General features: G+C 34.8%; 1 protein-coding gene across 1 annotated transcript in view; it reads right to left on the bottom strand.

Annotated features, from left to right (window-relative positions):
• VPS37A (VPS37A subunit of ESCRT-I) overlaps positions 1-18,779 on the bottom strand; it is a 71,485-nt gene that overhangs the window by 6,799 nt on the left and 45,907 nt on the right. Inside the window, exons 5-11 of the mRNA XM_037831231.1 lie at positions 14,457-14,679; positions 12,926-12,996; positions 11,177-11,304; positions 11,035-11,093; positions 10,887-10,955; positions 1,359-1,502; positions 251-331 (exon numbers count right to left, since the gene is read on the bottom strand). Of these exons, the coding sequence (XP_037687159.1) occupies positions 251-331; positions 1,359-1,502; positions 10,887-10,955; positions 11,035-11,093; positions 11,177-11,304; positions 12,926-12,996; positions 14,457-14,679 (775 nt within the window). The remainder of the gene's footprint in view (positions 1-250; positions 332-1,358; positions 1,503-10,886; positions 10,956-11,034; positions 11,094-11,176; positions 11,305-12,925; positions 12,997-14,456; positions 14,680-18,779) is intronic.

Genomic DNA, 18,779 nt, shown 5'->3' on the forward strand with positions numbered 1-18,779 from the left:
TGTTGAAAAAAATCTTTCATTTAAGGCAACATCACACGGAAAAAAAAATTTCTACTGGTTATAGGCTATTTATATAATATTATGCTTATTATATAATACAAAGCATTCAACATATGTTATATAGCACAACAGTGATAATGACTCAATTACGCTCGAAAGCTGGTTAAACATGCATTGCTAAGGACACTTCATTTGAAGAATCATTTGCAGTAGCTTTGAAACTCAAGTCTTCTGAAATAAAACAATTTACCTATAGTGGAGCATGAAACTGGCTGTGCATTGCTATTGCTTGTTGAAGTTTCTCTTCCTTGGCTCTTCTACAGTGGCAAATCTAGAAGATAAATTATTTAAAATGCCAGTCACTTCTCCAAAGATGTGCCTACTACTTCCTACATTATGACAGAATTCTAAATAAGAATCTTTTAACCGGTTGACATTATTTCAACAAGGTTTGAATGTTTAAGGTAATGAATAATTCCTCAGAATTTAAGAGTCAAAAAAACACCTTTAATTATGTTTGGAAGATGGCCTTTGCCTGCAAACTTTCAGAATGTAAAACAAACTATGATTCTATATATCAATTCTCTGATATAATTTCAAATATCTATGTTTCAAAAATAAGGAAATAAATCCCTTTGTTTTAGTTAATTAGGAACTCATATAATAAAAAATAATGATGGATGGGAAATGAATACTTACTAATGCTATAACCACAGGCAAGCTATTAACATCCCTGAACTTTAATTTTCTGTCATAGAAAATGGAGATAAAATCTGCTCCACTTGCCTTAAAAGGATATGCATAAATACAGCACACATGTTTTATAAAGTTTGCTAACAAAAGGTTGTTTTTAAAATGCAGTGTTTCAAAGAAATTACATAAATATTTAGTACTCTTCCAAAGGGCTAGAAACTGTAAAAGAGACCTTTTTGGTTTTTTAAAATACAATGAAAGTATCATCAGAACAGAAACAGTTCCAGAATGTTCTCAATATTTTAGACATTTATTTTTTTATTTCTATAGATTATTCCCTCTTTAAACAACTTGTAAAACAGTTTATTTGGGAGCATATTACAACTATTAAGAGTACAGATAAGATGATTTAGGAGCATTACTGCAGAATGATACATATACTAACATTTCTACTATCATTTGATTTACTTGCTTGTGTACACACAACAAGCGGGTTTAAATTGATAATAGCATTTTGCTATCATTTACAATAGAGACTCTTCAGTTTTCTACCTGGTACTAAAAAATCCAGCTCAGTAATACACTAATGCTTTTCTATTCATGGGTATACTTAAGTAAGTTGATATTACACTGTCACATGTCTTTTACTGAAGATTATTACATACTGTTCTCTTTTCCATGAAGCTACTAAGAAAATCATCTATTTCAGTTTTTCCTTCCAAGAAATCTTCAGCAATATTATCAGATTCTTCCTCAGCTTCATGTGCAGCTACTTTTAATCTTGCCTGTAGGGCACTTGCACTACAGCTCTGCAAAAGAAAATCAAGCATTATTTTAGTTTATGCTCAGAAAAACACCTTAGAGGGAATGAAAATGAGGAAGAGATGGAAAAAGCCATTCATTTTGTCTTACATAGCCTCTTCTTGAGGAAATCTGCCTTACAATATCCTATCCAGGTTCTCAGCTGTTGGACATAGGGGTGGATACCTAACACAATAGAACTAATCCATTGACTATAAACTATTAAATGAGAGAAACTGGTCAAATCATTGTCCTTTCCTGGGATTTAGGATTAGATCATTGTGGCAGGCACCTTCTGAGGTGGCCCCCAATGATCCCCACCTCCTGCTATTCCTACCCTTGTGTAATCCCCTCCCTGTGAGTGTGGGCTGGATATAGTGAATTGCTTCTAATGATTAGAACATGGCAAAAAGTGATGGGACATGTCTTTAGAGATCAGGTTTCAAAAAGATTGAAGCATCTGCCTTGGTATTCTTTCTTGTTGATTTTCTCTGAGGGAAGCCAGCTGCCACACTATGAGCTGCTCTCTATGGAGAGACCCATGTGGTAAGGAGCTGAGGAAGGACCTTGGCCAACAAGCAGCAAAGAACTGAAGTCCTCAGTTCAACAGTCCACAAGGAAATGAATCCTGTCAAGAACCACATGAGTAAACTTGGAAGTGGATCCTCCCCCACTTAAGCCTTTAGATGATGGTGTAGCCCCAGCTGACACCTTGATTGCAATCTTGAGGCCCAGACACCTAGCTGAATCGTGTGTGGATTCCTGACCCACAAACTGTGAGATAATAAACGTCTGTTGTTTTAAACTGCTAGACTTTGGGGTAATTTATATTATGCAGCAATAGATAACTAATACAATCACTGACAGACTAAGGGGTGGCCACTTGAGTTAAGAAGTCATGATGTGGAAATGGAGCTGGCTACCACACTGGCCATATGCATGAAATATGAGTAAATAATAGCGCTAAAAGAAACCAGATGGTCCCTGACTGTCTTTCTAATGAGGTCTAGTTGAACTTAATTTCCTAGCCATTGGTTCAATGATCCTTATCAGTACTAAAAAAAAAAAAAAACTCCACTTTATGGTGAGCTAACTGGATTCCGTTTCTATTCTTTTGCAAACAAAAGAGGCTTATTTGAACAGAAGAGAGTATTTATTGAGCATCTACTATTAAGGAGCTATCTGGTTTCAAACCTTGTTTTTTTATAATTTATTTGCTGTATGACCCTAAGAAGGTTAATTAACGCTCTGGAACTTATATAACGAGGATAATAACAATGTCTATTTTCATAGACTTTGAGGATATTTGAAAATGTATATAATGTGCCTGACACAAGTTAGGACTCATAACTCGTGTCAAATCCCTCTCGAACACACACACATTACTATATTTGGAGATTTTCAGGAAGCCATAGGTAAAGTTTTCATATATGTGAGAATAATTTATTCTTCCTGTATATGCATTAATATTTATTATAGGTATTAATTTGTAGATAAAGCATTTAAAATTACAAAGGAAAGGCTTCAAGTTGTATGTGGGACTGACCTTAGAGCCATACTAGAAAGATGGTTTATAGAAGCCACTAGGATTCAAAGGGATAAATGCTTCCTGCCTGTTAAGCTAGACATAAAAACTGTCTGTTGCTCAGACTTTAAATCATGAAATGAGTAAGTCTTTAGGGTTTATGAATTTGGATTGAGAAAATTTTGGGAATTGGCCTTTGTTGCTGAATAGGGCAAAATATTAAAAGACAGAAATAGGTAATGAGATAGAAATGGCTTTTCTTTCTCAAGCATCCTTCACTAGTTCCTCCCCACTCCTTGATTTCTCAGGGTTTAGACTACTCTTTTCTCCATCTGTACTCAATCCCTTGATGAGTTCCTTCAGTCTCATGGATTCATATAAACACACATACTCTCCATTATTATGTATACACATGCACACAGATTTTTAGACTGATAATTCAAATTTAGGTCTTTAGTATGTATCTTTCCCCTGAATTCTAGTCTCAATATCAAATAATTTTTTTCATCTCTATTTAGACATGTAACAGCTATTTAAAGTTTAACATGTCTGTGGTAGTTTGAAGCTGTTATGTGCCCCAGAAAAGGTCATGTTCCTTTACTTCATTCCTGTGGGTACAGACCTATTGTGGGTGGGACCTTTTGATTAGGTGATTTCAATTGAGATGTGACCCAGCTCATTCAAGGCAGGTCTTAATCCACTTACTGGAGTCCTTTATAACAAGTGAAATTAAGAGAAGCTCACAGAAAAAAGCCCAGAGAAGTTTAGAGAAAAGCTCTGAAGAAGCTAAGAGAGGTACCCACAGAAAACAGAGCAGAAGCCACTGAAGCTAAAAGCTGAAAGCAACAAAACTCAGGCGAGAAGGACCAGCAGATGCTGGCCATGTGCCTTCCTATGGGATTGAATCATGTCCCCCCACAAAAAATACATTAGAAAATGTATTTTAAGACGACAGGTTTTTTTGTTTTGTTTTGTTTTGTTCACTTTTATATAAAAACTGAGCCTGGCACATAAATTGGGCTTAATAAATATTTGAATGAGTTTTAGAGGACGAAGCCTCAGCTGAACTGTCTTCCTAAGATAGCACTGATTTACACACAAGGATGTACATTTTCTGCTCACCATTGCCAATATTGGTTATTCTATCTTAACAAGTTTGGCTCACATGGATGACATTTTATTTTGCTTTTCACCGTTATGGTAAGGTTGAGCATCTTTTCAAATGTGTTTATTTACTTATGCATTAAATACTTGATTGCCTACTATGTGCCAAGCCTTGGGCCAGGTGTTGGGTATTCGGGGTAGTGAAACAGGACAGGTTTCTGCACTCATGGAACCAACTGTCTAGTGAAGTGGTTTTCATACATTAACGTGTAGAAGACTCACTATCTCCAGAGATTCCGAGTAAGCATATCTAAAGAGGGGCCCACGAATCAAGTGTATTTTTATTTGATTGTTTGTTCAAGCATTTCAAGAATCACTTCAAGCAATCCTTATGGTCTAGGAGTCAGAACAATTGCTATAGCGGAATGCTTATTGGGCATTTACATTTCTCCTTTTGTGACTTTCCTGTTGATTCCTTGATCCATTTGTAAAGGCTCTTTATAGGCCACTGACAAATGTTTGTCTTATATGCTACAAATATTTGTCTCCATTTCTTTACTTTGCTTTCAGTTTTGTTTATGCTCTTTAATATATACAAGTTTTAAATTACAATATAGTCAAATATGTCGATCTTTTTCTTTATTCTTCTGCCTCTTGTGTTATGCTTAGGTTTTTCCCACCATAATCTTACAAAAAAAATCCTAAGAAGTAGCTTCATAATTTTATGTTTTCAATTTAAATTTTTACTTTATCTTTCTTTCTTTGGTGAGATTTAGGGATTTATTGTTGTTTCTAAGTGACTAGCTACTTACATAATTTAATTTATTGAATCCTCAATTTTTTTCCAAAGGATTACTCTTATACACATGAGTCTATTTGTGAACCACATAGTCTGTTTCATAGAACTATTTTTCTCTTCCTACAAAACTTACTACACTCTTTTATATAAGGAGGTTGTACAGGGTGTTTTGATAGTGGGAAAGGGGAGTCTTTTTCATTATTTCTTTTTGTCCAAGCAGTTCCTGACTACTTTTACCCATTTAGTCTTTAGATGAACTATAGAATAAATCTATCAAGATTAAAATTCAAAACACTCAGGATTTTGATTGGAACCATATTACATTTATAGGTTATCTTTGGAAGACTGAAATCCTTATAATACTTTCAGTTCATGATTACTCTATGTTGCTCCATTTACTCCAGGTTTTTTTTTTTTTTTTAATGTCATTCAGTAAAGTGTTCTAATTTATTTCATTGGGTTTTAAGTTTACTTCTAAGTATTTTACAGTTTTGTTGCTAGTGTAAATGAGTTTTTTTTTGCTCACTTCATTTTGTATTAGAAATTACTGGAATGTAGGGGAAAGAAATTCATCAGTTCTCTAGAAATTCTGGTTACATGTTTTTGGAATACAAATGTTTCATTTCTTCTTTTATATTGTACCACTTTTCTTTTTCCTAGCAATAGCTGGAATCTCCCAAGCAATGTTAGACAGTAGTGATAATGAGGCATCACTTGCTGATTCCTAACACTAACGGGATCCCAGTGATGTTTAGTTATTAAGTGTGATGTTTGCTGTTGGTTTCTAATATTCTTTCTCAAATTAAGGAACTAATTTCTTCTTAGCTTATTAAAAGTTTGTAAAAGGAATGACATTGACTATTGTGAACAGCCTCTTCAACATATGCTAAGCTCAAACATACACCTAATATCTTTTCAGTTGATTTTCTAGGATTTTCTAGTTAATAGTGAGGGAAGACTGCTTAGGTTTGACTCCCGACTCTAATACTTTATATGATCTCAGGGAAGTTATTTAATTTCCCTGTGCCTCAGTTTCCTCATCTGTAAAATGGAAAAAGATAATCCTAATATGGTTTTGGAAGGAATTGAATGGCCCAATCCATGTAAATAGCTTAGTAAAGTGAATGATACATAATGATTACTCAATGTTAACTATTATTCTTATTTGTTTGATTCTAAAGGACCATCATATTACCTGCAGTTCATTATAAATTTATACTCTTTTATCATGACTTTTTTCTGTTGTTTTATTTTATATATTTTATGTTTTATTGCATTGGCTACATCTTTCACAATTCCCAATTTTAACTATGATGGTTTTGATATGAGATACAAAAGTTGTATCTTTCTGTTTCCTCTTTATTTTTAAGGACTTGGTTTTTCAGAAATACGGGTTAAATTTTATAAAATGTCTTTTTGATTATCATTTAACTGGATTTCTGACATAAATCCCATTTTCTTAAGGTGAATTATACTTTAGCTTTTCAACTTAGTAACTTTTCATTTAAGCATTTGTACATAAGTTTGCAAATGTGTATAAAAGTTAGTCTTTTCACATTAAAAAAATCATACACCATGACCGAGTGGGGTTCATTCCAGGCATGCAAGGATGGTTCAACATAAGAAAGTCAATCGATGTATTACAACACATTAACAAATCAAAAGAGAAAAATCAAATCATCATCTCAATAGACGTTGAAAAAGCATTCGACAAAATCCAACATCCCTTTTTGATAAAAACACTTCAAAAGGTATGAACTGAAGGAAACTTCCTCAATATGATAAAGAGCATATATGAAAAACCCACAGCCAGCATACTACTCAAAGGTGAGAGACTGAAAGCTTTCCCTCTAAGATCAGGAACAAGACAAGGATGCCCGCTGTCACCACTGTTATTCAACATTGTGCTGGAAGTGCTAGCCAGGGCAATCCAGCAAGACAAAGAAATAAAAGGCATCCAAATTGGAAAGGAAGAAGTAAAACTGTCATTATTTGCAGATGATATGATCTTATATCTGGAAAACTCTGAGAAATCGACGATACAGCTACTAGAGATAATAAATTTAGCAAAGTAGAAGGATACAAGATAAATGCACATAAGTCAGTGATGTTTCTATATGCTAGAAATGAACAAATTGAAGAGACACTCAAGAAAAAGATACCATTTTCAATAGCAACTAAAAAAATCAAGTACCTAGGAATAAACTTAACCAAAGATGTAAAAGACCCACACAAAGAAAACTACATAACTCTACTAAAAGAAATAGAAGGGGACCTTAAAAGATGGAAAAATATTCCATGTACATGGATAGGAAGGCTAAATGTCATTAAGATGTGAATTCTACCCAAACTCATCTACAGATTTAATGCAATCCCAATCAAAATTCCAACAACCTATTTTGCAGACTTGGAAAAGCTAGTAATCAAATTTATTTGGAAAGGGAAGATGCCTCGAATTGCTAAAGACACTTTAAAAAAGAAAAATGAAGTGGGAGGACTATCTCACACCCTAAACAAAAATTAACTCAAAGTGGATCAAAGATCTCAATATAAAAGACAGTACCATAAAACTCCTAGAAGATAATGTAGGGAAGCATCTTGTATTAGGCAGCCACTTCCTAGACTTTACACCCAAAGCACAAGCAACAAAAGAAAAAATAGATAAATGGGAACTCCTCAAGCTTAGAAGTTTCTGTTCCTAAAAGGAATTTGTCGAAAGTGAAGAGGCAGCCAACTCAATGTGAAAAATTTTGGAAACCATGTATCTGACAAAAGACTGATAGCTTGCACATATAAAGAAATCCTACAACTCAATGACAATAGTACAGACAGCCCAATTACAAAATGGGCAAAAGATATGAAAAGACAGTTCTCTGAAGAAGAAATACAAATGGCCAAGAAACACATGAAAAAATGTTCAGCTGCAGTATTAGAGAAATGCAAATTAAGACCACAATGAGATACAATCTCACACCAATTAGAATGGATGCCATTAAACAAACAGGAAACTACAAATGCTGGAGGGGATACAGAGAAATTGGAACTCTTACTCATTGTTGGTAGGACTGTATAATGGTTCAGCCACTCTGGAAGTCAGTCTGGCAGTTCCTTAGAAAACTAGATATAGAGTTACCCTTCAATCCAGCGATTGTACTTCTTGGTATATACCCGGAAGATTGGAAAGCAGTGACACGAACAGATATCTGCACGCCAATGTTCATAGCAGCATTATTCACAATTGCCAAGAGATGGAAACAACCCAAATGTCCTTCAACAGATGAGTGGATAAATAAAATGTGGTATATACACATGATGGAACACTACACGGCTTTAAGAAGGAACGATGTTGTGAAACATATGACAACATGGATGAACCTTGAAGACATAATGCTGAGTGATATTATATGTTACCACTAGTGTGAACATTGAAAAATGTAAAACAAATGGTTTATAATGTAGAATGTAGGGAAACTAGTGATAGAGAGCAATTAAGGAAGGGGGAATGATAACCCAATAAGAACAGATAAGCTATCAAGGGTAAATTTAACATTCTGGGAATGCCCAGGAATGACTATGGTCTGCTAATTTCTGATGGGTATGGTAGGAACAAGTTCACAGAAATGTTGCTATATTACATTATTTTCTTGGGGTAGAGTAGGAACATGTTGGAAGTAAAGTAGTTATCTTAGGTTAGTTGTCTTTTTCTTACTCCCTTGTTAGGGTTTGTTTGAAATGTTTTTCATTGTATGTTTTTTTAAATTTTTTTTTTTTGTTATAGTTGATAAAAAACAGAGTTAATTAAAAAAAAAGAGAGAAAAAAGAAAAAAAAACAAAAAAATATGCAGAGCCCCCTTGAGGAGCTGGTACAAAATGCAGGGGTATTGGGCTTCCCCACCTCGGTGGTTGCTGATGTGCTCACAGACATACAGGACTGTTGGTTTGATGGGTTGAGCCCTCTACCACAGGACTTGCCCTTGGGAAGACTGTTGCTGCAAAGGAGAGGCTAGGCCTGCCTATAATTGTGCCTAAGAGCCTCCTCCCGAATGCCTCTTTGTTGCTCAGATGCAGCCCTCTCTCTCTAGTTAAGCCAACTTGGCAGGTAAAATCACTGCCCTCACCCCTACATGGGATCTGACACCCAGGGGAGTGAATCTCCCTGGCAACGTGGGGGAGGAATCTAGACCCGGTATCATGGGATTGAGAACATCTTCTTGACCAAAAGGAGGATGCGAAAGGAAATGAAATAAGCTACAGTGGCACAGAGATTCCAAAAGGTAGCCAAGAGGTCACTCTGGTGGGCACTCTTATGTACAATATAGACAACCCTTTTTAGGTTCTAGTGAATTGGAGTAGCTAGCAGTAAATACCTGAAACTATCAAACTACAACCCAGAAACCATGAATATTGAAGACGATTGTATAAAAATGTAGCTTATGAGGGGTGACAATATGATTGGGAAAGCCATATGGACCACACTCCCCTTTGTCTAGTTTATGGATGAATGAGTAGAAAAATGGGGGAAGAAAAACAAAGAAAGAAAGAAAGAAAGGCACCCAGTGTTCTTTTTTACTTTAATTGCTCTTTTTCACTTTAATTTTTATTCTTGTTATTTTTGTGTGTGTGGTAATGAAGGTGTCAGGGATTGATTTTGGTGAAGAATGCACAACTATGTAATGGTACTGTGAACACTTTAATGTACACTTTGTTTTGTATGACTGCGAGGTATGTGAAAATATCTTAATAAAATGAATTTAAGAAAAAAAAAGTCTTCTATTGTTAGTTTTTATTATAAGGGTTACACTGGCTTCATAATAACTTACCCATAAAAGTTATTTATGCAGGCTTTTCATATTTTTTCTGTGTTTTGGAACCAAATATGCTTTTGCATGAGCACAAAGGATTTGTAACACCTCATAATTGAGAGCTGTTTATCTATATTTAAAAGTATAATGCTGCAGAGGTGTTGGACTTCCTCACCTGAATTGTTGCTGATGTTCTCACAAACATTGGAGACTGACGGCTTGACATGCTGAGCCCTCTGTCTTGGGGCTGGCCCCTATCGAGCTTGTTGCTGCAAGGAGAGGCTAAAACTGCTTATATTTGTGCCTAAGAGTCTCCCCCTGAGTGCCTCTTTGTTGCTCAGATGTGGCCCTCTCTCTCTAACTAAGCCACCTTGGCGGGTGATCTCACTGCCCTCCCCTCTACATGGGACCTGACTCCCAGGGGTGTAAATCTCCCTGGCAATGCAGGATATGACTCCCAGGGATGAATCTGGACCTGGCATGGTGGGATTGAAAACGTCTTCTTGACCAAAAGGGGGATGCAAAATGAAACGAAATAAAGCTTCAATGGCTCAAAGATTTCAAATGGAGTCGAGAGGTCACTCTGGTGGACATTCTTACGCACTATATAGACAACACTTTTTTAGGTTTTAATACATTGGAATAGCTAGAAGTAAATACCTGAAACTACCAAACTCCAGCAGTAGCCTTGACTCTTGAAGACGACTGTATAACAACATAGCTTACAAGGGGTAACAGTGTGATTGTGAAAACCTTGTGGATCGCACTCCCTTTTATCCAGTGTATGCATGGATGATAGGGACAAAACGTAAATGAAAAATAGAGTGAGATGGGAGTATGTGTGATTTGGATGTTCTTTTTTTATTTTTATTTTTTATTCTGATTCTGATTCTTTCTGGTGTATGGAAAATGTTCAAAAATAGATTGGGGTGATGAATGCACAACTATAAGATGGTACAGTGAACAGTTGCTTGTACACCATGGATGATTGTATGGTATGTGAATATATATCAATAAAACTGAATTTAAAAAAAAAGTATTATGTCCTATAAAGTTAGATACTTAATAACTGCTTTGTAATGATAATGAAAGTAAGAATGTGGCTCACACATATTAAGATTAAAAATTCATATGGTGAAGGAAAAGTGCTAAGCAATCTTACCTCACTCAGTTCATGCTGCCTTTGCATCTTCTTTTCAAAAGTAGATTTCATTTGTGAAAGTAATTCATACTAAAAGAAAATACAGAAATGTTGTTTTAGTCTATTTTAAATTATATACATTTTTTCTTCAAAATGATAACTAACTCACCTTATCTAAAACAGTCTGCCTTTTGGCTTCCAAGCTGGGCTCCAAAAGGAGATTTTTTCCTGTAAAATAAATCTCTATAGTTATTCTAAATAAAGGTCACATTTTCCTCAGGAAATGTAAGCAGAAGTAAAGGAAGACATACTTGCCAGCTCCTCAATACTCTTTACTAAGTCATCCTTGTCATTAATAATTTGTTTTAGTTGAGGTAAAGTAAGAAACTGTTCTAGTAATATCTCCTCCTGTTCATTCATATCTGTGAGTTGTGACACACTAGAAACACAACAGAAAAAAATGCACTGTTAATGAAAATCAGTCATCTAGTTTTTCTTTATGATAATAAATATTCATGATTTTCCACCTGATAAGAGTACTAAATAATATTAAAGTGTACTTAACTCAGGGAAAGAAAAAGGGATGAAACTAGTGCTCTCCCTTATTCAGGTGAGGTTCCTGAAAATATAATAGTAATATATTTAAACGTTTTTTTACTTGTTCTTTTGTTAAGTTTAATTTCATTGCTTTAGAATAACACCGATTTCTTCAACTTTCCCTAAAGGAACCATCCTTACTGATATGTAAAATTTAAGTTATTTGTTTCTTCAAAGAATAATGCTGAACCTATTAGTAATACAGCCAATTCAAAGGAGCTGAAAGTCACAGACAAGCTAACATTAGAAGGCTGTTTTCTTATTCCTGTCATTATAGGTATTGATGGGAAGGAAACACAATTAGAAAGAGACCCGAGTAATTACTGTAACACTTTGGCTTTTATGAAAAACCCTTGTGGACGACTATTCTCTGTAGCTGAGTTTAGACTAGGTCAGTGTCTGATTCCAAGGATGTGGTAGCCAATAAAATCTCCTGAGACTTTATTAAAAAAATCTCTCTTATTGTATGGTGTGAAATTACTATAGAACTATTAAGGTTGACTAAGATTAAGGAGCATGAACAGCCAAAACAACCTCTCAATTTTAACCTCTATTTAGCTATTTATCACAATAAAAGATATGTCTGTTTACGTATCTGTGTATGTACTATACATGTGTTTGTGTGTGTATGTGTATATATACACACATACACATACATATACATATATCCCTAAAATATTTAAGGAAAATAAACAATGGAAGGCTCAATCAAAATAAAAAATATACATATATCCATTCGGGGAATGAAGGAATGGGTAGAAGGGACAGGATGGAAGCTAAGCCTTTCTGACTTTATCTTTTGATTTTGATGTAGCATATAATTAAAAAGAAAAAAAGAAAAAGCAGTCTAAAACTCAGATCAAATGGAAATAAATGAACTTATTCTTTCTAAATTACATAATCATACAGAGAAGTATTCTTTGAAATGACTTTGTGTGGCCACCAAATACTTTTTTTTACCATAAACCTGAATGTTACAAGCTTATCTGCATTAACTTTTAAAAAATTTTTGGCTCTGTAAAAACACTTGCTAATAGTTCACTATGACATTAATCTAATTCTCTACACACATAGTTCTACCTACTAAAGGTCTAAAAAAAGGTCTAAATTGAAAAGGCCTAACATTGGGCAAGATGTATTTTGATATCTACAGGAATAATGTATTTAGAAATAAGTTTCACAAGAATGTAAGTCATGTGAAAAAAAGGACCTCATAAATTTGGTAACTATTATATCATTTCCAGCATCCAGAAAAGTCCCTAGGTACAAACTAATATCATTCAATAAATACACTCTTATAAGATCTAAAATTGTTACATAAAAATTTCCCACTAAGACAACTACAATATAGGAATAGTGAAGATTTTAAAAATCTTTTTATTAAATAGGGATATGAAAACATCTGCTTTACATTTAGAAATAAAATAGACAATGAATACTAACTCTATGTTCCAAGTTTTTACCTTAGTTCTGAGAGTTCTGGAAATGTATCAGGGACATCTGGCATCTTGTATCCAAAACCATTTTGACTTACCTAAAGAAGAGTTTTAAATATTATTAAATGTCAGTCATCTTTATGACTGCTTCCTTTTACTACAAAGAAGTTTAAATACATTTCATCTCATAACTTCTTGCATTATTACATCTTCATATTTGCACTTCACATTGTCCTTACTCTCCCCTTCTCCCTTCATTCCATTTTTTTTCCAGTTAACTCTGTACATACAGGGTTACTTGTATGTTTGTGTGTGTGTCGTGATTTACCTGTGTTAGGTCTCTTTCTTGTACAAGTTTATGACTTAACTATCTGCGACTGGTGTGTAGAATTATCTGTGGATTTCAATGATATATATGAATATATTTATCTCAAGTGAAAGGCTTTAAATAGAAAAATTAATAATTTGGCAAAAGTTTGAATAATTCAATACCTAAGTTAGTGAGATAATAAATGGGCAATATGATGACTTTGAATATAGATGATTACTTTTAATTGATGCCCCTTGAAAAGCTCTCTTATAATTTTGTTTATATTAGTTCGTTCGTAACATTCATGAACATAATGATGAAAGGATTTGAAAAAATAAAGCACACTTGGGTCTATTTTCCAAATGTTTACGAACTCTGAAATTAGTAATATTGGAAGCAATAGTGTTTTAAAATATCTGATTATTAACCCTTAGGGCTAAAATTAAGATTTTAAAATCTCTTTATATGTTTTATGCACAAAGTATTAATTTCTTCCTTAGTAACATCCCACATGGCCAACCAATGACCAGCTTAATTACATACAATTTTTTCTTAAACCAATGGGGATATTTGAAATCTTTGGCATAATATAGCAGTCCCTCCACAATCTGACACCTGCTTCTCCTACATGATCAATTGTTACGTCTTTCCCTACATCTTATACAATGGCCAGAGAGCTATTATAGGCAGTCTCACAAATAGACTATCTTGTTTATGTTTCCATGCCGTTTTCAATGCTCTTCACAAAATGCCTTAAAGAACCCTTTGTCATCCTGGGAAACTCAAAATCATCTTTCAAAACCTGGTTTCAAGCATTAATCCATTCATTTATTTATCTGCATCACAGCTTCATTTTTACTGAGTGCCTATTATGTATCAGCCATGCTTTGAGGCACTATGGATAAAGTGGTGAAAAAAACATTAAAAAAATCACATTTCTTGGAAAGGCATCCCCACTAGTTCTACCTGGGTCCCTGGGAGCACTGGCCAGTCTCTTAACTGGGTTTTCACCATAACTCTAAACTATGTGTCCACTCTATGGAACTGCCTGATTTGCAAGTAGTTCCTAATTTGTTGGTCTCTTCTACTAGTTGTTACACAGTTTCAGCTCAGGTTGAAAAATGGAATTTAATCTTTTTATCTTTCATGTCTAACTTAGTGGCTGGCACAAAGCAGACATAAAATAAATGCTTGCTGATTGAATGAATGTTTCAAAGACACAAAATATAGATAGCCAAAGATACAAACCGGTGCAGAAGTGTCTGTTGTGGGAACAGGTAACGGCAGATTTGAAAGGAAACCAAATGAAGGAGCAGCGGGTTTGGCTGTGGTATAACTTGAGGTTGAAGAAACAGTGTCAGCAACAGATACAGAAGTGATGGTCCTGTTAGCTTCTTGTGGGGGATACGGAGGAAGATATGAAAAACCCTGAGAAGCATAAGGAGGCATCCCACCTGGGTTACTATATAGGCTAAAGAGAAAGAGAGAAGAAAGATTAGATTAGATTTTAGGGGTAAAATTTACTAAATTATTCCTAAATCGTTCTAAATGGCAATGGTCATGTAGTAGAGATGGACTCTTGTTTATGGCAGGTGATACTCATTATAATTATATATCTGAATTAAATTTTATATAAATCTATGAAAAATGAGCCAAAAAAGAAAGAGAATTGAGGATTCTATTTTAACAGAAACTGAATGCTTTAAGAAGCATATAACTCAGCTGATCAGAGTCAAAGTGAATAGATAGGCCATTTTTCAGTTTTCAGCATTCCATTGGCTTCAATCATTATCTTTATAGAGGCTATGGAGAACATCAATGCTTAGTAGTTTCTACTATACTTGGCAAAATCTGGCTGAAAGTCAAGATTGCTTTTCTAGACTTTTAAAAAGGAAAATTAAATATATGCATTAGCTAAAAAAAATTGTTATTAAAAATACAACATACATGAACAAATAAAATACGTATAGATATTATAAAGAGTGGCACAATATTTTGTATTTGGGATTTAATCAGAGAAACAAAGTAGACAATATTTATTTTTCCAAGATAACACATATTTTATATTTAACTTTGTTTTTTCCCTGTTAGTGAAATCCACAGAGAATCAAGACTTCAAAATATTTAGGGTAATTCAAGACTAAATACTAACTGAGAATGATCTAAATGCCAATATTTGAATTAACAGAGTACGTTCATATGGGTCAGACCCCTCACGTGTTCCAAAATACACGTAAAGCTTAAATAATAATTTTGATGGGGATACTATTATTCATTTATGGCACTGTAAATGAACATGAGTTGGAAAATTTGTAGAAGAAACATTTGTCACAGATTGTGAAATTTAAAAATGGATTTGACTAATGATACTAAATTTATATGGGGAAAAAAACAAGCAAGAACAGAAAAAGATTTTCAAAAAAGGAGAGTAAAGCAAGGAGATTAACCCTGCCATAAAGCAAAACAAATTATAAAGCTTTAATAATTAAAACAATTTTTTAAAGCATAATACTGATGAAGGTATAGGTAGGTCCATGGAACCAAATATAAAATCAAGTAAGAGCTCAAGCACAAATGGAAATCAGTATATAATAAAAGTAGACTCTCAAATAAATGGAAAAGGAAGCGTGATAAGACTATGTGCAGATTTCTCAGCAGAAACCATGGAGGCAAGAAGGCAGTGGTATGATATATTTAAGATACTAAAAGAGAAAAACTGCTAACCAAGAATTCTATATCACGCACAACTGTACTTCAAAAATGAGGCAGAATTTAAAATATTTCCAGACAGACACTGAGAAAGTTTGTAAACAAGAGTATTTAGAAATACTAAAGGGAACACTATAGGCAGATAGGAAAAGACAGGAGAGAGTTTTGGAGAAGAGTGTAGAAAATAAACAGAGGGATATAAGTCCTGGAGAAAACGTGGAGAGAGGGATGTACCTATTCGCTGTTGGTGGGAAAGTAGAATGAGGCAGCCCATCTGGAGGGCAGTGTGGTGGTTCCACAGGAAGCTAACTAACTATGGGGTTGCCACATGGTCCTGCAACCCTGTTATTGGGTATATACTTGGAAGAACTGAGAGCAGGGACATGAATGGACATTGCACACTGGTGTTTATGGTGGCAGTATTCACAATTTGAAATGGATGGGGGTGACCTAAGGGTACATCGACCAATAAACAGAATGGTGAAATGAGATGTACACCTACAATGGACTGAGCAGCGGTAAGACGAAATGAAATTGTGAGGTATGCACTAACTAGATGAATGACCTTGAGGACAGTATGTTGACTGAAATAAGCCAGAACTGAAAAGACAAACATTATAATGCCTCACTAATATGGACTAACTATAAAGTGCAAACTCGGAGAACTGAATCTGAGAGTGCAGGCTATCAGAGGAAGGCTTATGGTAAAGGTTCCTAGATTGTAAACTCTTACACCAGTCACATCTATTTCTGAGTTGTAATGGTTGTCTCTAAATTCTGAGATGATGAGCTGTTTGTGTATAAGCTGGTCGGTCCTTGGAACTTCAGCTATCTGTATGACACCTGAGATTCAGAGCCAGAGTTCAGCAGCTATGAATGTCAGCAAGACCCTGTACAGAAAATGCTAAACAAGCTGAAAAACAGATCAGACTCAATTAGAGATATGAATGATGCTGTTCTGGTTAGGACAAAGGTAAATCAGACTAAAGGGTAAAGGGTGATATTGATGGTGTTTTAAAACTTCAACTTCTGTGTGAGACCAAAGGAAGAGATTTATTTGGCACCAAATTTATATTTTCTGTAGCACACTATCCAATTTAACTTGTATGGTCAGTTTAGTTGAACACCATAATTACATGAAATCTTAAACCCTGAGCAGGGAGTGAGATCTGGTTAGTCTGTACAGGTTAGTGTGATGCCCTGATACATCCCAGACTAATTTGGGCAGAGAATAAAAAAGTATTTGCAAAGACCCCTTGAAGGACTAGGGGAAAATGTGGAAATATTAAATTCCCCACCTGGGGACTTCCTGATATTTTTGCAAGCTTTGGGGACTACGAATTTAACAAGCCAAGCGCTCGATCTTGGGGCTTGCCCTTATGAAACTTATTCCTACAAAGGAGAAGCTACACCTACTTAGACTATGTCTAAAATTCACCCTCAGAGAACCTCTTTTGTTGCTCAGATTTGGCCTCTCTCTCTAAGTTAACTCTGCAGGTAAACTCACTGCTCTCCCCACTACATGGGATGTGACTCCCAGGGCTGTAAGTCTCCCTGGCAATGTGGGACATCACTCCCGGGGATAAGCCTGGCCCTTGCATCACGGGATTGAGAAAGCCTTCTTGGACCAAAAGGGGGGAAAGAAAAGAAACAAAATAAGGTTTCAGTAGCTGAGAGATCTCAAATAGAGTCAAAAGATCATTTTGAAGGTTATTCTATGCATTATACAGATATCCCTTTTTAGTTTTTAGTGTATTAGAATAGCAAGAAGGAAATACCTGAAACTGTTGAACTGTAATCCAGTAGCCTTGATTCTTGAAGATGACTGTATAACTATATAGCTTTTAAGGTGTGATTGTGCAATTGTGAAAACCTTGCAACTGACACTCCCTTTATCCAGTATGGACAGATGAGTAAGAAAATAAAGACAAAAAAATAAATAAATAATACAGAGGATAAGGGATATGGGATGTTTTGGGTGTTCTTTTTTATTTTTATTCTTTTTTTTTTTGGAGTAATGAAAATATTCAAAAATTGATTGTGGTGATGAATGTACAACTATATGATGATGCCATGAACAACTGGTATCAGTGAGTCAAAGAAGAAATTGCAAGAGAAATTAGTAAATATCTTGAGACAAAAGAAAATGAGAACACAACATATCAAAACTTATAGGATGCAGTGAAGGCAGGGCTGAAAGGGGAATGTTTAGCCTTAAACACTTCCATTAAAAAAGAAGAAAGAGTTAAAATCAATGGCCTAACTGTACACCTAGAGGAAGTAGAAAAAGGATAACAAACTAATTCCAGAGCACACAGAAGGAAAGAAATAACAAAGATTAAAGCAAAAATAAATGAAATTGAGAATAAAAAAACAGAGAATTACCAATACCAACATCAATAAAATTGACAACTCTTAGCATGAGTGACAAAGAAAAAGAGAGAAAAAAAAAAGATGCAAATAAATAAAATAAAAAATAAGAGGGGTGACATAACTACTGACCCCACAGAAATAAAAAGGATCCTAAGAGGATACTATGAACAACTGTATGCCAACAAATTAGACAACTTAGATGAAATGGACAAATTCCTAGAAACACACAAACAACCTACACTTACTCGAGAAGAAAAAAAGATGCCAACAGACCAATTACAAGTAAAGAGATTACATTAGTCATCAAAAACCTCCAAACAAATAAAAGCTCAGAACCAGATATTTCACAGGTGAATTCTACCAATTATTCCAAGAAGAGAGACTTCCAAGAAGATGGCAGAGTAGGTGAGGAGGAACTGGCTTCTCCTCCATGAAAGTAACTAAAAAGGGGCTGGAGGACACCCAGGACTGTGGTTTCACCAGTGTGAC

The sequence above is a fragment of the Choloepus didactylus genome, chromosome 3 (genome assembly GCF_015220235.1).
Source record: "Choloepus didactylus isolate mChoDid1 chromosome 3, mChoDid1.pri, whole genome shotgun sequence".
Taxonomy (NCBI): domain Eukaryota; kingdom Metazoa; phylum Chordata; class Mammalia; order Pilosa; family Megalonychidae; genus Choloepus; species Choloepus didactylus.